The following is an 18,797-nucleotide window of genomic DNA, read 5'->3' on the forward strand; positions in this document are numbered from 1 at the left end:
TCCTTCGCTTCTGTGAGATGGACTGTTTCAGATTCCACATATAAATGAAATCACGCAGTATTTGTCCTTCTGTGTCTGGCTCATTTCACTTGGCAGATTGTCCCCTGGGTTCATTCATGGTGTCGTATATGGTAGGATTCCTTATTTTTTAAGGCTGAATAATATTCCATTGTAATATATGCCGTGTTTTCTTTATCCGTCCACCCACGGATGGACACTAAAGTTGCTCCCACGTCTTGGCTCTTGTGAGTAGTGCTGCCGTGAACACAGGAGCGCTCAGATCTCTGAGATGCTGCTTGCAGTTCTATCGGATGAATACCCAGAAGTGAGGTCACTGGGTCAGATGGTGGTTTCTGAGGAACCGCCATGCCGTTTGCCATAGAGGCAGCATTTTACACTCTGATTTCTCCACATCCTCGCCAACAACTGTCTTTTTTTTTTTTTTGGTAATAGTCATCCTAACAGGTGTGAGGTGACATCTCACTGTGGTTTTGATTTGCATTTCCCTGATGATTAACGACATCGAGTATCTTCTCATATATTTCTTGGCCATTTGTATGCCTTTAGAGAAATGTCTATTCAAGTCTTTAGCCCATTTTTAAACCGAGCAATTAGTTGTGTTTTTTTTTTTTATTGAGTCATAGGAATTCCTTATATATTTTTAGATATTAACCATGATCAGGTAGATAGTGTTCGAATATTTTCTACCATTCTATAAATTGCCTCTTCTTGCGCTGGATCGTTTACTTGGCCGTACAGAGGCATTTCAGCTGGATGGAATTCCACTTGTTTACATTTGTCTGTCGTTGCCTGTGCTTTTGGTGTGATGTCCAAAGTATCGTGGCCAAAGCCAATGTCATGAAACTTTCTATTATGTTTTCTTCGGAGAGTTTTACAGTTTCAGGTCTTACCTTTAAGTCATTCATTTTGAGTTGATTTTTATATATGGTGTAACGTAAGGGTCCAGTGTCATTCTTTTGCAATGTCTATTTCCAGTTTTTCCAACATTTGTTGAGGAGACTGTCTTTTTCTCGTTGTGTATTCTTGGTACTCTTGTTGAAGATCAGTTGACCACATACATGCGGATTTATTTCTGAGCTTTCTATTCTCTGCCATTAGTCTATATTTCTGTCTTGTTCCCAGTACCATACTATTTTAATTATTGTAGCTTTGTAGTATAGTAAAATCAGGACAAGTAATGCCTCTAGCTCTGTTCTTCTTTTTCAAGATCGTTTTGGCTTTTTGTGGTCTTTTCTGGTTCCACTGAATTTTAAAATTATTCTTTCCCTTTATTCTCTTAAAAATGACTGAGGACCCTATAGAGTTTTTGTTTATGTGGGTTATAGCTATCAATATTTAGCATATTAGAAATTAAAATTGAGCACAATTTAAAAGACCAGAATTTACAAGCACATATCTTAGCCATCAGAGACTCTGCAAATGTCTACTATATATTCTTATGGGATAAGAGTGAATTTCTAAGAATATATCTATCCTTGTAGAATAAGAGTTAAAAAGGTAAATTACATCTCAATCTAAATTAAATATAAATAATATAAATAAAATTGGTTTGACCTTGCAGCTCTAAGAGAGAGACATGAGGATCCCCTGGGGTCCTTAGCCCACACTATAAGAACTGCTGATTTAGATATCTGATGATCGTGTTCTGAGTGCTGTCTGCTGGGTATTCCAGCTATGGTGATGGGAAGGTAGGAAAACCTTGGAGGACTTTCTTGGCACGCAGGCATTCGTAGAACACATGGATCCCCACTTTATGTGTAACACAACCCAACCCATACATCTGAAAGATGAGTTTATGTGTGTATTCAAGGAAAATGATTTTGTATCTCTTTTCAGACCATTAATATCATAGTCGGTATGGTGGCGGTCTAGGTGTTTGACGCACAGTCAATGCGTGAGTCATCAGCCAGCATGACTGCAGAGAGGTCTTGTGAAATCCCCTTGATATGGTCACTACCGAGAAAAGCATGAGGACCAGGGGTTGCGATTATGTTTCTTGTTATATGGTTAACCAAGTAAAACTTAAGAGAAAACGTGTGAACATATTCTCTTAAAAGCCTTTTTCTTACAAAAATATGGCATAAAGATATCATTTACAATCAAACAAAACTATGTTAAATAACATCACCAATCACTTTTGGTAGAATTTTCTGGGTAGCTTCTACCGTCGCATTGAAGACTGTGAGGACAGAAGTGTGATAATCCGTTGTGTCTTCTTTTCAGAGAGTTTTGAGGTAGCTGTCTCATCGAATAGCCACGTGGTCTCAGAATCCGGAAAAAATGTCACTCTCACATGTGAGCTTCAAACGAAGCGGCCACTGCAACAAGTGACCTGGGAAAAGATCCAGTCCCATCAGATCGACCACTTAACTAGCTGCAACTTGTCCCAAGGAAGGGGTTACACCTCGAAGTACCGAAGGCAGGTCCTGAGCAACTGCAGCCAGTGGGTGACAAGGGCCTTCATCACCCTGCCGCACGTCACGGCCCGGGACGCGGGACTGTACCGCTGTTCCTCCAAGGCCAGCTCAGGAGAAAACGAGACTTTCGTGATCAGGTTGGCCGTGACCGATGGTGAGTAGGTGACAGATGTCCAAGCGTCAAAAACGGAAGAAGCCAGCCACTGTGGGTTGGTTCCTTTTGTCTTTTTCATGATTCTATGGTTCAAAAATATTTTTAATGCTTAGATTCAGTTATTGAGTGTGAGTATTTAGTATTTCTTTATCTTGTTCATCCATTGATCACAGACTTAAAAATAATAGATCTTTCCCACTTTCGTGATCTGCCACGTTTTCTTAAAAAATTCAGCGAGTCTGAAAAAGACATGCCATCAACAGCCGATCCGTTTCATCTGTGTAACTCTTATTTTTCAATTACATTAGAACTTTCGATGGTGGTGACTAGGTTTTATCATCTTCACGGGTCCTCGGCAATAACAGGATGGAGCTATTTGCTGAATGACTGTTGAGTGGAGTGGAATTCCATAGACGCTTGACAATGTGGCCGCTCCTTTGCCAGGTCAGAGCTTTGAGTCCCTCAGCTGTTTTCAGAGTTGGGAGCAGAAGCACGCTGGCCTCGAAGCTCTCGAAGCTGCTCTTTGGGGCTTCTCAGCTCAGCAGGCTCCTCCCCAGGCCCGTCCTAATTCTGTATTAGTGGTTCGTCTCCTGTGTCACGATGAAGCCCTAGACTGCTTGAGACGCTGGCCCCGCAAAACCTGTGTGAGCGTAAGAAAAAGTGATTTTTCGCTTACGAAGTGCAAATGCAGAGAGGCCTTGCGGGAGTGGGTGCGGAGGCCCGCGGTACCGGTGAGTGGGAGGGAGAAAGGCCCTCCTGATTCGGCCTCTGGCTGTTCTCTCACTGCACGAGGCCACGCCAGAGGAAACAGTTATTCTTGCCGGTGACAGAAATTTCACTTGATCCTCCCTCCCTCCCTCCCATCTTCCGTTCCCCCTGCCTTTCACACGCTTCCAGCCAGCTCGTGTGCCTTGGCTTGTGTGGATTTTAGAACCAAGCCTTCCTCAGATTCGTCTGTCCCTTCACGGACCGCGTAGGCTGCAGACTGGTGTTTCTTCCTGTATGTGAAGGAAGAAGAAAAGCTTTTGTGTTCTACGCAATGGCCTCCACCGCCGCGGCTGCTGTAACGTAGCTGTGGGCTAAGGAGACTGTTTGCTGGAGCATATTTGTTTCTCGTGCCGTCACCTTGGACCACACTGAGCCTTTTGCTTCTCTTAATGACTGTGGGAGCTGTGGGTGAGACATACATTAGAACTTGATTTAAAAAAAAAAAAGTGTCGATGGGCTCTTTAGGGGAGAAAAACAAACAGAGATTCTTTATTTTAAATGTTGACTCCATTCCTTCAGACAGATATAGACTCTATTTCTTACCTAAGAATAACCTTACATTACCGACGTTTTCAAAGCTGGCCAGGAGATAGAAAGAATAAAACAGTCACCAGTCTTCTCTGAGAAACCGAGGCAAGGAAAAGTTCTATTCAGAAAAACGTCATAAAAAACCATTTTCAAACATATATGAAATAAGATCTTGTTCATTAAATGTTGAAGAAGTGATTATAAACCTCTTACATCATAGAGAAAGGGAGATGACGGATTTTTAGGACGTATAGATATTTAGTTCCTACTAATAAAAATGTCTTTTTCTTTTCCAAACATGACTGAGTTTCCTACACAAAACTATTTATTTTCTTTGTACAGAGGGCACAAACAATGTTGAAAAGGAAAGTGACTGAATGTAATGGTCAGTATTATTAGTGTCCACGTGTTTTGAACACACACTAAATGTCTTTTTGACATTCAAATTCACAGGTTGAAAGAACATCAACTGGGCCTGTTAGGAATACATTATAACTGACAGATGACAGCTGTTCGCTGTATGGTTAGGTTTAATTCCCTTTGTAGAAAACTATAAGTAAAGACTGAATATTTAAAAAAATCAGATGGAAAGCAAAAATAGATCAGTTGCATTTTCTCTGGTTCTGTTTGATTATTTCAGGTCTTAAGGCTGTTTGGTCAAAAATCGATGTAGAGATTGAAGCCGAGAGACAGCTATAAGATGTGGAGCGGATTTAATTTATTTCAGCTGTCAAGGGAAAGGTGCTTGTGACACAACTTTTATAAACTGCCACGCATCCTTTTGTTAGCTCCATCAACTTCTTTCGTGGTATCCAAAAGAGAGATTTTCAGTATTCTCCTATTACACACACACACACACACACACACACACACACACACACACAGGGGCCCTTGCCCTGACATGTGTCTGCCTGCGTTCATCTTCAGACAAGTCCCGGGGACTCAGAGGTCACCCAAAAGATGACACAATGTCAGCTAATATGTCATAGACAGGCCTTGATGTATTTTGAACACAGAGAGAAAGTGGCAGAAGCATGAGCTGGACCCAAATTTCCTATTGACTTTCTTTGCTAAATGAAAAGAAATGCTTGTCTCACGTCCTTTGCACTCAGGGATGGGACAGGACGAAGTAGTTCCAGGCTGACTTTTCTGAATTTGAAACTCGTCTAGGCTACTGGGGCAAGGCACAGGGGAAAAATGTGTGCGTGCTCACAGCGACCAAAATTATTCTTGGCCTTTAATGTCATTAATCACGAGAAAGGTATTTTAGCTTCCTCCAAAGAATCGGTGAAGTCTTTTAACATTAACAAAAGGATGTTCAAGCTACTCTCGTTTCAAACTACTTCATTTATTGATGATTAAAAAGAGCTCACTCCAGACGGACAATTTTCAAATGGTGGCCCCTCTGGGCAGACAAATCAGAGAAAGGTGCTCTTTGCTCTGGGCCGTGCAGACCCTCGCTGGCGCACAGGCCTGCTGATGGGCGAGGCCCCCACCCACCTCGGGGGCATAAAGCAGCCTGGACGAGGGGGGAGAGTCGTTGTTAGTGCTTGCCACACTTTGGCAGTCACTCACACATTCCTGTTTTTTCCTTTTCTTCACCGGCCTGCTAATTTTCACCACATCTACTGTATTCCCTCACCATTTTCAAGACTTGTCTACCTGAGCCCACACCGTGTCCCTGCCATTGAATCGTGAAGCATCTTGAATTTCTCAGACTTTTAAAAGTTGGCAATCTATACCCCCGAGTCATTAAATAAGTGCATCTGTCTGCAGTTCTCCGGACACCTCTATCAGAAATCATTTGAGATTAGGGATTATGGCATCTCTGCTCAGAGCCGTCAAAGTGTCTTTCCAGAATATGCTCAGAAATATTCCTGACTGATTCTCTGCACGTTGCCTTTTCAGTGTATTCCCACAGGGACTGCGCCCATTGGTTTTCTGTTTTCTAGCTAGATCACGTCTTCACCAGCACTTAGCATTTGAAGCTTAGTGAGCGCTAATCAAAGAAACCTGGGCTCTCAGAAGGTTAACTGCAATGTTTGGGGAGAAAATTTTCATGCTCTTGGCTTACATTTATATCTTTCAAAAAAAAAAGTCTATTCCCTTTTTAACTTTATTTTTCTTATTTGGCATAACTTACGTAAATGGTGCCTCGTTGCTAGTTGCCAGACCAGGAGGGTGGGGTTCGTAAATGAAGGTTACGGAAGGATTTACTAGGAATCCTCGGGGCCAGAGCTGAGAGAATAGCCCCATATATTTTTTCTGTGAGGCATAGGGTTCATTAATCAGAACCTTTCCAGGAATTTCTAAGACGTGTGAATATTATAGGCGCGGGGGTGTCTGAGCTGATATGCACGGGGCTGCCACATATGATGAACCTCAGCTTCCACGTGACGAACCTCGGCTTCCATTATCTCCACCTACAGAGAAAATAATGTCCATGACATTTCATTTATCCGATAGAACCACAGGGCCAGAATCCCAGGTGTCACTGCTTGCAAGTCCAATTGCCTCTAACGTAACGGATCAGCTACAATTTTCAGCCCAGGTTAGTTATGTTTTTAAAATTCTGGATGACAACCAAGTATCCAGACGAAACACAGTGTTTCCAACATCAGACTGAGTTGATTCTTCAATCACGGCCTGTTACGTCACTGTATCTTTACAGTCCTCTCTGCCCAAATATGTTCTTTTAGGAGACACCCTGCATTAAAAAAAAAAAAATGCGAGCAGCCAGTTTGTTTTGTAAACCCCAGATATCGATTTATTCATCTTTTCCTAATGCACAAAATCCCAGAGTGTCTGGCTGCAGTTTCTTGCACGCATACCATACTCGTATAGATAGACAAGGTATTGAATTGAGTGATGAGAAGTTAATATCAGAAAGAAGGAAAGAGGTCGCGGTAAATCGGTTGGATGACGGTCTTACGCACATTGCGACGGTGGAGGTTCGTGGCGGTAGAAAGCCGTTAATCTTAGGAAGCGCTTTTCATTAACCAAATCTTTGGCGTCGGTCTGAGTTTCAAACCATCTTCATGAAGTTTTCCTCCCTTAAGAGCTTGGAGCACAGGTAGGGGTTCAAATTCAGACAAATGGACTGATTTTCTTCCCACCGAGAACCCATGGCCACGCACGTGTATTCGAGAGAGCAGCCCAGTTTATCCTCTTTTGAATGCGTGGGGTTTGCACTTTAAAGCATCTGGGAGCAGTGAACCGCCAGAGCCTTATTAGGAACTGAACGTAGATGATCGTGTGACATTTTCCCTAAAGCCAAGTAGAAAATAACTCCCAATTTAAAAAAATTAGTTCTTCATATAGGAGATTAATGGCATTTCATTCTTAATAGCAATTCTAATTTTAAGTATTTCAATTCAATTAGTCAGCATCTTCCCACTTCGACTGAAGTATTTCAATCATGTACTCACCTGAATCTTGGCAAATATTCAAAGGTGACCTACTGGGTTTGCAGAAGACTGTTATTTAAAAGGACAGGAAGTGAAGAATAAACGTAGATATGTCATTGGTAGAGATGTAGCTTTGGACCGTAATTTGTAGCTTAAAGTTATTTACACTGAAATGATTCATAGGGTTCTTACAAGGCATTTATTAAACAGAGAAATATTTTTGGATAACTTTTATAAAATAAATATTTTCCAATCCTCATTGACCACTTCACATTAACTTCCAGAATCAGTTCAATGTATTTCACTCTTGCTAGAACTCAAAAGTAACAGCGATGTTCATAATTTTTAAATACGAGTGGTTATTTGACCTGCGAGAGGAGAGACTTCCTTCCACAGATCGAAATGGCAGTTGTCTCGATGGGATCGGGGAGGAGTGAGAAACGGCTTTAGCTAAGGCGAACAGTGAGCGAAATAAGAAATCCTTGTCACGACGACAGGCGTGGGCACATGGAGAGGAGACACTGAGGTGAGGAGACAGCACTAACAAAAAAGCTCGAGGGCACAAGGGGTGTGCAAATGACACACTCAGCGTGGGGAGACGAGTTTACACATACAGAAAAACGCTTGCTTGCGAAGTATAATTATTGTTCTGATGTTAACCTGCTTTCCGTTTTTTTGTTGTTTGTTTTTTTTTGTTTTTTTGTTTTTTGTGCGTGTGTGTCTTATATAGAACACTGAGATAAAATCTTCAATCTTTTTAATTTGCGTGTGGGTATATGTGTGAATTCAGATATCTGTGAACATTCGTTGGGAGGAGCAAGGAGCTTGTTATTCAATCTGCCATATGGTAAACATTCGATAAATACACGTGATCGCGTGGGCAACTTTACACTCACAGGAAACACACACGCATATGCCAGATCTTAAATGCTTGAATCGAAACGGATCGTTTTGCTTTTACGTTGACTACTGTCTTCTCTTCCTGACCATTACTCATGTCATTCTTACAACAACTCTGTTATCATTATATAAATTTTATGGATGAGGAAAGTAAGGCGTGGAGAGAATATGTTATTCAAGATTTCGTAGCTTGTAGGGAGAGGATGGACTGGCTTCAGAGTTCTTGCTTTTCACTGGTCACTGTATTCCTGCTCCAAGTGGCAGAAAAAAAATCATTACTCTCACTAGAGGTGAGTCACAGGAGGAGCTGGCTGCTGCAGAGGTCCGATGCCTGTGTCCTTCTTTTTAGGATGTTTTTAGGAAGTATAACGGGTTTCAAACTGAACCGACACATAGAGCAAGTGGAGTTTGGGATCCCAGTCTTTTCTTTCAACTCAGCGTGCTTAAGCTTATTCAGGTCGTCACAGGTGCTGTCTGGGGGTTCTCCACGGACTTGTCCCCTTTTCTGGGGTTTGTGGAGCCACGTGAGGGAGGGTTCCCACACAGTCTTTTGGGGAAGGTCAGGCAGCATGCGTCAGGGTCTGGAGGGGACCGCTGGTGGCTGATGAGGTCAGGCCCACACCAGGACCCACGGGGGCGGGGGGGTCCTTAGGAGTAAGTAGCCTCTGGATGAAGGAGAATCAAGGTTCCTGCTGGCGAGAACTGGTCCTGGCTCAACTCTCACATGTCCTCTTGGCTCCGTGAAGCACTTGTCCCCAAGGTCTTTGCCAGATCTGCTCACAAGACTTTCCCCTCGTGGGAAAGCCCGCTGCCCCTAGCCACTTCCCGGGGGTCAGCTCGGAGTTCCCAGGCAAACTCTCCCTCCGTCTTCAGCCCTCCTGCCTCCTCCTCCCTCTCAGGTCCTGCTCCCCCCCTGGTGACCGAACACCAGTGACCCCAGAGCTGCAGTGATCAGCCATCAGGAGTCTAGTTCCTCCTCCCTCGGGGACCGCGAGGGCTTAACCTCCAAAATCCCCTAAGAAAAAACAAAAGTTTATTTTCTATATTAAAAATTTCAGAGTAGTTAGAGTCTCTCATGTTTATGGACCTTTATAGTGAACAACTAAATACGTAAAATATGTAATGATGTGTTAGGCCTCCCTGTGTTTTAGTTCACGTGGAAAACGTTTCTTTTGATTTCAACCGAGCACCTGAAAAGCGTCCCGTTATCTCCTCGTGGATAAACACTGAAATAGAGAGTTGCCCCTGGTTAAGTGACAGTGATGAGCACAATGTGTTGGGGAATTATAATTAGAAACGGAATCTCCTCCCTACCCGGAAAACCGCTCCACAAAGGTAGAAAAGAAAGAAAACAATTTTATTATCGCATACACAGTAAACCAAGATGGTGACATGGGTCGCAGGCGATCTAAGAGACTGTGAGGGCAGAAAGAAGCTCACCTTTTGAAGAGCCCAGCAGATGTAACCCCCTACATGCATGTTCTCAGGTAAACAATAGCTTGTCCTCAAAGAGAGGACGTGACAGCACCAGTTGTCACACACAATTCATCCTAAATTCACCTGGCAATTGGAGCAACGATCCCTGTTAGTTAAGTGGCTTTATCCAAACAAACAAACAAACAAACAAACAAACAAACAGAAAGAACTTCTTACGTCTTTACTCCAGGAGGTAGTTTGGTATCTCGGAGGTAGTTTTGCGCCTGTTGAAGTTAGGCTCCTCCCCTCCCACGGAACTGGGAGATGAGGTGCTTTCTTCCTTGACGATCTCTCAAAGGGATGGCTTTCACTTATTAGGGCAAAAAGGATACAGAGCAAAATCAGGAAACAGAAAAGGAGCGTGTGGGGCAAAGTCAGAAAGATCGACAAAGTCCCAGGAGGAAAACACTTTGGGCATAAACCGCATTGTTTGTGCAAACAGTTGAGACACAGTAAACCACCCTAGCAGTTAGGGCGTGGTGGGAACTGTTTGTGCAAACAGTTGAGACACAGTAAACCACCCTAGCAGTTAGGGCGTGGTGCTGAATGTTCTATTAGCTATTCACCCAAAATCCAGGTTCCCACACACGAGCGAAAAGCTGACCTTGCAGGCCTTACTAAGGACAGCAGTGTCCGGCTCGCCATGTTCACCCTTCTGCACGCCGATTCACCAAGGAGGTGAGCAAGATATGTGTGGTCTCGACTTCCTGGCTTAGGATGCGTAAATACAGTCTCCTTTAAATAATACGTGTTTATGAAAATTGAATATGTGCCCAAGAAATATAACATAAGACTAAGAAATACTTGGGTAAAAAGTGAGACATCTAATATAGCGGGGTCAGCCATTCCCATGCCTCATACTGCCACCCACCCACTGCTGTAGAGCACGACAGCCCACAGTAGGGCATCATGCTCACGCCGCCGCCAGAAAATGTGGCTAGTGCGGTCACTCTACATTGCGTAGGAAAACTGTGCAGGCCGTCTTAGGCTACGTTTCCCAACTGATATAGGATTTTAAGTGCTTAAGTTATTTGAGGCAGCTATTCCCTATCAAGAGAGGCAAACCCACGGCGGCAAAATTTGTACATTGAGTTGGAAGCTCGCTTCCCTCATTGGCTGGCTCCGGGAACATTTTTTAGATTCTCCGTGCCTTATGTTTTTCTGTTAAATCTGATAATACTTTCATTTTGAGGACGGTTAGTTATTAGCTATTCACTCAGAAGAAATATTAGAGGTTGATGTCATGGTCCTTTAATTCTCTGAAAATAATTTATTCCCCAGGACCTTCTTGCTATAAAACAGGGAAAGGTTTCTGAAATACAAAGGGTAGAAAATTGATTTGCACAAAGAAAGTTGACCTTTGGAATATGATCACCATACCAATATCCACTAGCTGCATATTTCAGGCATACAGGAAAAGTCAACCAGCTTCAGGCTGTCATTATCCCCAGCGGTCCTCCAAAGCTACACTTATTTTATACGTGTTTCTCAACACTACCTCTGTCTTCCTCCTGAAGGTGAGCAGGACAAGCACCCTCTGTTGTGTGTGACTGGTTCAACGTGACATTTCAACATGAAAAGAACAGAAAGGAGTTATTCATTTGACCCTAAGTTTGAACGTATGTGTACAGAATATAAATAGATTGTTATAATTTATAGATTACATGGTGCTTAAACACACGAAGCACCGCTGTATGCTTTACCTAAGGCCCATAGCCACTCTCGGGGTTGATTTTATCAACATTTTGCAGATGCCAAAAAAGAAGGGTCTGGGAGAACAAGTATCTTATGCTACGATCTTCCAGGGAAGAGGAATTAGAAGACAGAACCAGGCCCTAAGAACTCTCTCTTCAATCTGTTTTTTTTTGCCCCCCGGTAAATCAATGTCTAATGTGGAATGAAGGGTGGACGTCTGCGTGGTATAGTAAGTCGAAAGTTGAAATCTACCCGTCAATGCCGGGCCTGTCAGCTCACACGTCTCTACCCTGTGGGAGATCAGACACTGTATATTCTGTGTACACATAGGATGAAATCTAACGTTCCTGCTTCTCTTTTTAATGAGGCGAAAAAGTAAGAATGACTTTGGCCGATATGTGCCATGACCTATCCAGGGCTGGCTAGAGGGCTGGCTCTGGGAGTTTATCCTCGTGTATTTTTCAGTCCAGATATATAGGTTCTGAGTGACAGCACTCACCAACTCAACCCCACCGTGTCTTCACTCCGCAACCCCACCCCAAACTCTAATAAAGGATAAGCAATAGACACTAATGCCTGCTTTTGCCCAGCTGGCTCTGACAGAAGGACCTGGCAGTGTTTCTAAGGGTTTATAACTCAGCCATAAATACTTGTCACTGGAGGGTTGCAATCCTGGAGTAGGTTATTCATTTATATATCTCACTGACAAATAGTTTTAATGTATTTATCTTCTTTGATGTGGGGGGAAAATAATGGCTTTATGGTTCAAGACACGTTTGTCCTCCTATGAATCAACACAGTGTTGGGCTCGGAGTGAAAAAAAAAATCAGCAAAAAAGTGGCTGCTGAGAATAGACAATAATTCTTCCTTTAAGAGAGGGGCTTGAGGGCCTACATCACGCACCCTAAGATCTATCAGCAGAACATAGGAAAAAGTGAATGTTATGACTCTCGATTAATCCCCTAGAGCATCTGTCCCCGTTTGCTTTTCCTTTCTCCTGTTGGGCCATCCAGCGCCCAACGAGTCGTGTACTTCTAAGCACTGCTGGTTCATGTTAACGCAGAGTTGGCCGGAGATGGTCTGGCTGCCCAATGTTCTAGGTTGTACTGTCTCTGGAGTGTGGTTGACGCTCAACCTGACACCAATGCGTTTACCCTTATTTCTTATGGAAAACGCTTTGTTCCAGGCATGGTTTAAAGCACTCAGGAACTTTCAAAACAATGTGAGCTCCTTAAATCAGATATCGTTACATAATGAGGACATATCTGTTTGGTCTCAGCCCCCGGCTTCCTGTCATGGGGCTTCTACACCCTTGTCATTTCTTGAGGGATGGGACACCAGGAGCAACTTTTGCTGTAATATTTGGTCTTAGTCCCTAGTTCCTGACACACAAGCTTCTAAGACCCTTCAAGCTACTCCAGAGTCCAGTGTCTTTCCGTATGTTAATGAGGCGACTAGTGGCAGAGAGCTTCAGGATGGCGGCTGGTTGCCAGAGGAAAGTACTAAGTGGTTAAGGGTTTGTAACTTTCAACCCCATCCCCTGACTTGTAGAGGGGAAGGGACAGGAGCCTGGGATTAAACTAATCACCAACGGCAAATGACATAACCAGTTGTGCCTATGTAATGGAACCCCCATAAAACCCCTAAATGATGGGGCTCAGAGAACTGCCCGGCTGGTGACCACAGCAGGTGTTGGGAGGGTGGCACACCCACAGAGGGCGTGGAAGCTCCATGTCCCGCCCCCCACTCACACACTCACAGACCTCACGCCTCCCTCCCCTCCACACACACTCCTGCACCTCCGCCCTCCACACTCACACTCAGCCTTCCCTCATGCACTCCTGCGCTCACACTAACACTTGCCTTCCTAGTCTCTTCCATTTGGCTATTCCTGAGCTGTAGACTTTTACTTAATAAACCAATCACTAGCACAATTCCCCAGGAATTCTCTGTGAGGCTGGTACAGCCAATGATATTATCAATTTGGGAGGCTGGGGTGTGAGACCTCCGATTTACTCCTCCAGATTTGGTCAAGAAGCAGGGGAGCCTGGACAGGCTGGAGTCTGTATCAGGGTGGGGGGGGGGAGGTAGTGGCGCTTAGTGTCGATGGGACCAACTCCACTCTGCACCCAGGACCTGGGCCCAGTTGGGGAAAGTTAGGGTCAGCAGAGTGCTGAGGGGAGAAACAGTTTTCCTGTAGTTGGGGTTTTCACTTTAGGTGCCGAGTTCGTTTTCACTCACCACTTCCTCTGTAATGCCAGGTCTACAGTATGCCTTGAAAAACTATGCGTTAAAAGATGCATGAAGAAATAGACTGACTTCAGCAGGTCCAAACCTCTTACTAGAAGAGGTTTGAAAGAGGTGCCATATTTCACATCGAAGAATGCACTGGAAATTCGGATTTATAGTTGAGCAGTGTGAAATGAATGCTCCTACTGTTCAGTGGTTTCTACTTCTCAACTCATGTAATCGAGAACTTAATAAAGAATGTCATCGTAAGGGTTCTGTGCATACGTCCACGGAGTAGCTCTCTACACCCGGCACTTTAAAAATAACCACTAAAATCTGGCAGATTACCCTGTTTAAAGCATTTTTTTCTTTTTATTTTTAATAAAAGCAATACATCATTTAGACAGATTGGAAAATACCAAAAAGCCTAAAGAAACAGTTGCTTTTAATTCTACTCCCTCAAGATCATCGCTTTATAATTCTGGCATGTCGCCTCGCAGGCTTGCCCCGCTGTAAGTTCTGTCCTTGAGTGAGATATTATAGCGTGTGCGATCGTGAATTCTGGTTTTGAAATTTTACTTAACTTCAGATCTACAGCCAGCAGCTTTTCATTTCGTTGGAATTGTTTAGACACAGAATTCTGTTGTCTATCGCGGTGATTTTCAAAGAGTGGACCCCAGACCACCATTATATGCATCACACAAGAGCTGCAAATTCTGGGGCCCACCGGATGAGAAATTCTGAGGGCGGGCTCAGTAACCTGTGCTTCGACAAGCCTCCAGGTGACTCTGGTGCAAATTCAGTTTGATAGCCCCAGCTGCTGCATCCTACTAGTTAGTCTACTATTGGGAAATAAGGGTTTTCTTTTTTTGCTGTTATAAATGTTATTCATTTCTGAGCGTTTCTTTAGAATAAAGTAATTAATCAAATGTGTAAACACCTAGCGAAAGAGTATGACACACAGATGATTTCTTTCTCCTTTGTAGATTGTAGCAGTTTTTTCTCCCCAAATAAAGCTCGAGATCATCTCTCTCACCAGTCTTTCTTTTATTTAAACTTGTTCTTTAAGTGCTTTTTGTTAATAAGTTGTTTGTTTCTCTCTTATTGTCCCCTGTAGCTTCTTTTTAATAGCAAGGGTACGTTAAAGCTACTAACCAACTTTTTGTTCGTCTCTGTGTGTCATTTCTAATAATTTAGCCTACAGTTATTTTTCATTTGGACCTGGTCAATCTTGTGTATTTATTTATTTTTATAAATTGGAAGTCATTTCTCATTCCAGAGATTAAATCATATTTATTTATATTTTTTCTAATGTTTACAGGAAAAAAATTTAGATTTCTAGTCCACTCAGATTTTATTTTTACTGAAATAAAGATCTAAATAGCATTTTAAAAAGTACTTAAAGTTTTCTCAGAATACTCTCAATGCGTTTTTTATCATCATGTTTATTTTCTCATTACGATTGCCTGTTTGATTTAACCTTAGCATCTACTATATTCAAATTATTTCGATATAGCAAATACGGTCCTTTTCCTTCTTGTGTTATAATGCAAAAATAATTTCAAGTTTTTCGTTTATTTATATTTTATAAGGTGCCAAGGACTTTAAAAAGTTAATCTCTCATTTGATGGAGAGACAGTTCGTTGTTCCTTTGGTCACGGCGATTCCATATATTTTCGTTCTGAATAAATTTCACTTTCCCTCTTCCTGTCTTATTTGACAAAAGCCCTTCTTAGGTTCTGTGTACAAAGTCTTTAAAGCACTGATACATTTTTCTACTTTTATTCGCCTTAGAGGTCGAACATGTTTAAAAAACGTTTGTTATTTGGCTTAGTTTCTCTTTGCAGTCATGCTTACGGAAGAATGAGTGGAGGTCGCCTTCGAGCTCTTATCGTAAAAAAAAAAATCACAGCTAAGTAGTGAATTAGGAAGGATGACATAATCTGTAAGATCGATAACAATCCAGTGACAAGTGTGATCTCTGGGTTGCCTGGGAATCGTGGTACAAGGTGGCACTTCCATCTCACGAGGAGTGGAGGTCGTGCGGGTCTCTGCCATGGCCTGTTCCCTTGGGGGAAGGGTGGCATGTTTTCTGTCCCGAAGACAGAGGGCAGGAAAGACAGCTCCTGGGTTTCAAGTTCAATCCCATTCCCGTCGACAGCACGTATCGACGGAGTCTCTTTCGGAAAGGGGTAGCTCTGTGGGTGGCGGTGGGTGAGGCGTGCCAGGCGCAGGAGGGCACCTTAAAGATGAAACGGCCTCTGACTTCCTTGGGGTCCCGCGTCAGGGGCGACGTTGCCCTAGCAGTTCATTGCTCTTTTGAATGTTGCCTCGTTAGATCCTTACCGCAATCCTGTGACGTAATTGGAACTGGTGTCATTGTCACCAGTTGACAGTGACAGTGAAGGTCGGCATGCAGAGCAGGTCAAGGAATTTGCCGAAGGTCAGACAGCTGGATAATGAAAGACCCGCCATGAGAACTTCAGGTTCCTGGACTAAAATTCTTTCCAAGCAAGCACCGAGTTGGAGGAACATGTTTTCCCTGATTAATTTTTATTATTTACCCCATTCGAGTGGGAACTATTTCTTAAACACCAGTTACATGCTGTCGTGTGTTGAATGTACTCACTATATCCAAATTTATTTATATACTGTTTTGGTCGTTTTTTTTTTTTTCTATGAAAGGTTTGTCTGTATGTATTCGAACTCATTAGAATGAAGTGACATCTGTCTCAAAGACATGTTCTTTCTGCTCTTAAGGTGTCGAACCCAATCAGAAGAATCAAGGACCTAACACAAATCTGTGAGGAGTCAGAAACACTTAGGAGATGCAGAAAGAAAAAGTACCTTTTTCCTTTGTCCCGTCCCATTTTTTACTGGACTCATTGTTTGTTTGAAAGCGTTTCCTCTGTGATGATTGATGTACACTGTTCTCATCCTCTGCCTTCTTTTTTTTTTTTTTCCTGGCTTTAGCTGAATTCCTAATTCCTGCTGTAATTTCTTTTTTCTCCCAGGTAACACCAATAACCAATACATCCACTTCGTGGCCGGAGGGATGGCATTATTGTTGCTGTTTGTTATCATAATTGCCACCATCATTGTTCTTTATAACAGGTGAGCCCTGCATCTCCTTCCGAATCTTGTTTACCCTGAGTAATTCTGATATAAGAGGTTCTCTGTTATTAATAACGCAGTCGTTGGTCAAGCTGTCTTGGCACTCACATACATTTTTTGAGTGCTGTTCTTACATGAAGGAGAGGTAGTCCAGTAATATTGGAGGCAAAAGCTAGGGGAGTTCGTGTAAGAATTAGTGGGAGCTGGCCGGCTGCAGCCATGTTAACGAAGTTTTTATACTTCAGGCATCAAGTGCCCGATGCCTCTGCTGTCTCTCCTACCCTATCTAGCTTCCTTTTCCTTTAGGAAAAAAGGCTGTCGGGTGAGAGGGCGGGGTGTGTGTTTATGTGGGGGTGTGTGTGTGTGTGTGTGTGTACAGAGAGAGAAGAAGAGAAGGCGGATGGAGACAAGAGAGATAGAGGAGAGAGAATTGAGAGAGAGACAGACAGACAGAGAGACAGAGAGAGAGGCAGAATTTGAAAAGGAGAACAGGGTTGAACAGTAAGAATGCCTGCATGTATTCATTCATTAAGTATCTATTGTGACAGTGGTGAATGAGATATAATGAAGCGCACATTCTAATAAGCAAAACAACAGAATTTTAAATAATTGTACAGTCTCTGAAACGAGCAATCTAGCTGCTATTATTAAAAATTGTTGAGGAGGAGAGGGGCCGGGAGGGGCTGTCTTAGAGAGAGCAGGTGGCTGTTTGGCCTCTTGGCTCCCTGCCTCGTACTGTCTTGCGGCACACGTGGGAGTTTCTGGGATATTCCTGGATGATTCTTTCTAACTTTTCTAGCTCTCCCGTGTTCATCAACTCACTTGTCTAGGTGCTCATTGCAACCTTAGCTGTGAGCTCCGTGGTTGGAATGACTCTTTACCCTTGTGTTCCAACCAGAGTGTTATCTTAAGAAGGAGACCCGACGTTTGACGTCTACATCCGGCACATCTAGCGCACTGTAGTTACTTAAACACGTGTTTGTTGAGTGAATGAAGACATCCCTGTCTACTCTTCTCTTTTCCCCCAGTCATATTACCAAACACGCACACGCACGTACGCCTGTACACGCTCACGCACGCACGCACGCACGCACGCGGCTCGCTGACCGGCTCCCCAGTGGGTTTCTGCATCTCGCCCTCTCATCCGCCGCCTCCATCCGCTCAGGGGCTCTTAGCCCCGCCCTGAGCTTAGTGACAGTCTCCACTCTGCTCTCCTGCTCGCAGGTGTCCCCCCTCTTTCTAACCCGTCTGTTGTTTCCCGGTTCCTCTTCTAAAAGCTAAGACTGGCCTTGTCGTCCTCCCTCCTGTTTAAAACCTCGTACGACCTTCCTCATGCCCCGCAAATAATGGTAGAACTCATGAACCCTGTCGTCCGAGATCCCCTTCGTTCTGAGGCCAGCCTCATTTTCATTCAGATTTTCTACGTCAGTTATCCTCCCAATGCTGAAAATTTTGTTAAAACGGCGACTTTTGTTCCGTGAACACACCCAACTCGCCTGTCATTCTCATGCCACCGAAATGCTGTTTACCCCATCTTTGGCCTTAATCCCGTGGACCATTCGAGGTAGGGGGCCCGTGTCTCCTTTGGAAGGTCCGTCCTTCTCCCTCCTGAGTGTCACCATCCCAAATCCCAGGTACTTCTTATCCGCTGCGCCTCGCGGCCTGCTTTGCGGTTTAATCATTTTCCATCTGTTCGTAACGGCAGAGTTTGTGTTTTATTCACTTTTTAGCGTCGAGAGCACTGAGTGCTAGTCTTTCAAATAATGGACAGTCAATAAGCATTCGTCTAATTAAACCGAAATACAAAACTGTCATTTTTCCCTCCTCTCCGCCTCCAGGCAGCCCTCAAGCCTTTTTCTTGTCAGAAATTAGTAAACTGAGGTAAGGGACCCAGGAAGGTAGTGACACTGACAGTTCCTCTGCGGCTTTACCTTGGCTGATCAACGACCCCCGCACCCCCACCGCGGATATGACAGCAGGCACCCACGGCACCCACAGGCAGCATGGCTAAGAGAATGAGGGACGGAGTGGTCTCTGGAGGGTCATAGATGTTGGACGTGCAGGATTTACTTTCATGAAAATGCATCA

At 43.6% G+C, this 18,797-nt stretch overlaps 1 protein-coding gene across 2 annotated transcripts in view; it reads left to right on the plus strand.

Annotated features, from left to right (window-relative positions):
* CD226 (CD226 molecule) overlaps positions 1–18,797 on the plus strand; it is a 66,765-nt gene that overhangs the window by 37,972 nt on the left and 9,996 nt on the right. For both annotated transcript variants that reach the window (XM_039839844.1, XM_039839853.1), the window contains exons 4-5: positions 2,245–2,592; positions 16,610–16,709. In XM_039839844.1, coding sequence (XP_039695778.1) covers positions 2,245–2,592; positions 16,610–16,709 — 448 coding nt within the window. The remainder of the gene's footprint in view (positions 1–2,244; positions 2,593–16,609; positions 16,710–18,797) is intronic.

Source organism: Pteropus medius, unplaced genomic scaffold (assembly GCF_902729225.1).
Source record: "Pteropus medius unplaced genomic scaffold, Ma_sr-lr_union100, whole genome shotgun sequence".
NCBI classification, from domain to species: Eukaryota; Metazoa; Chordata; class Mammalia; order Chiroptera; family Pteropodidae; genus Pteropus; species Pteropus medius.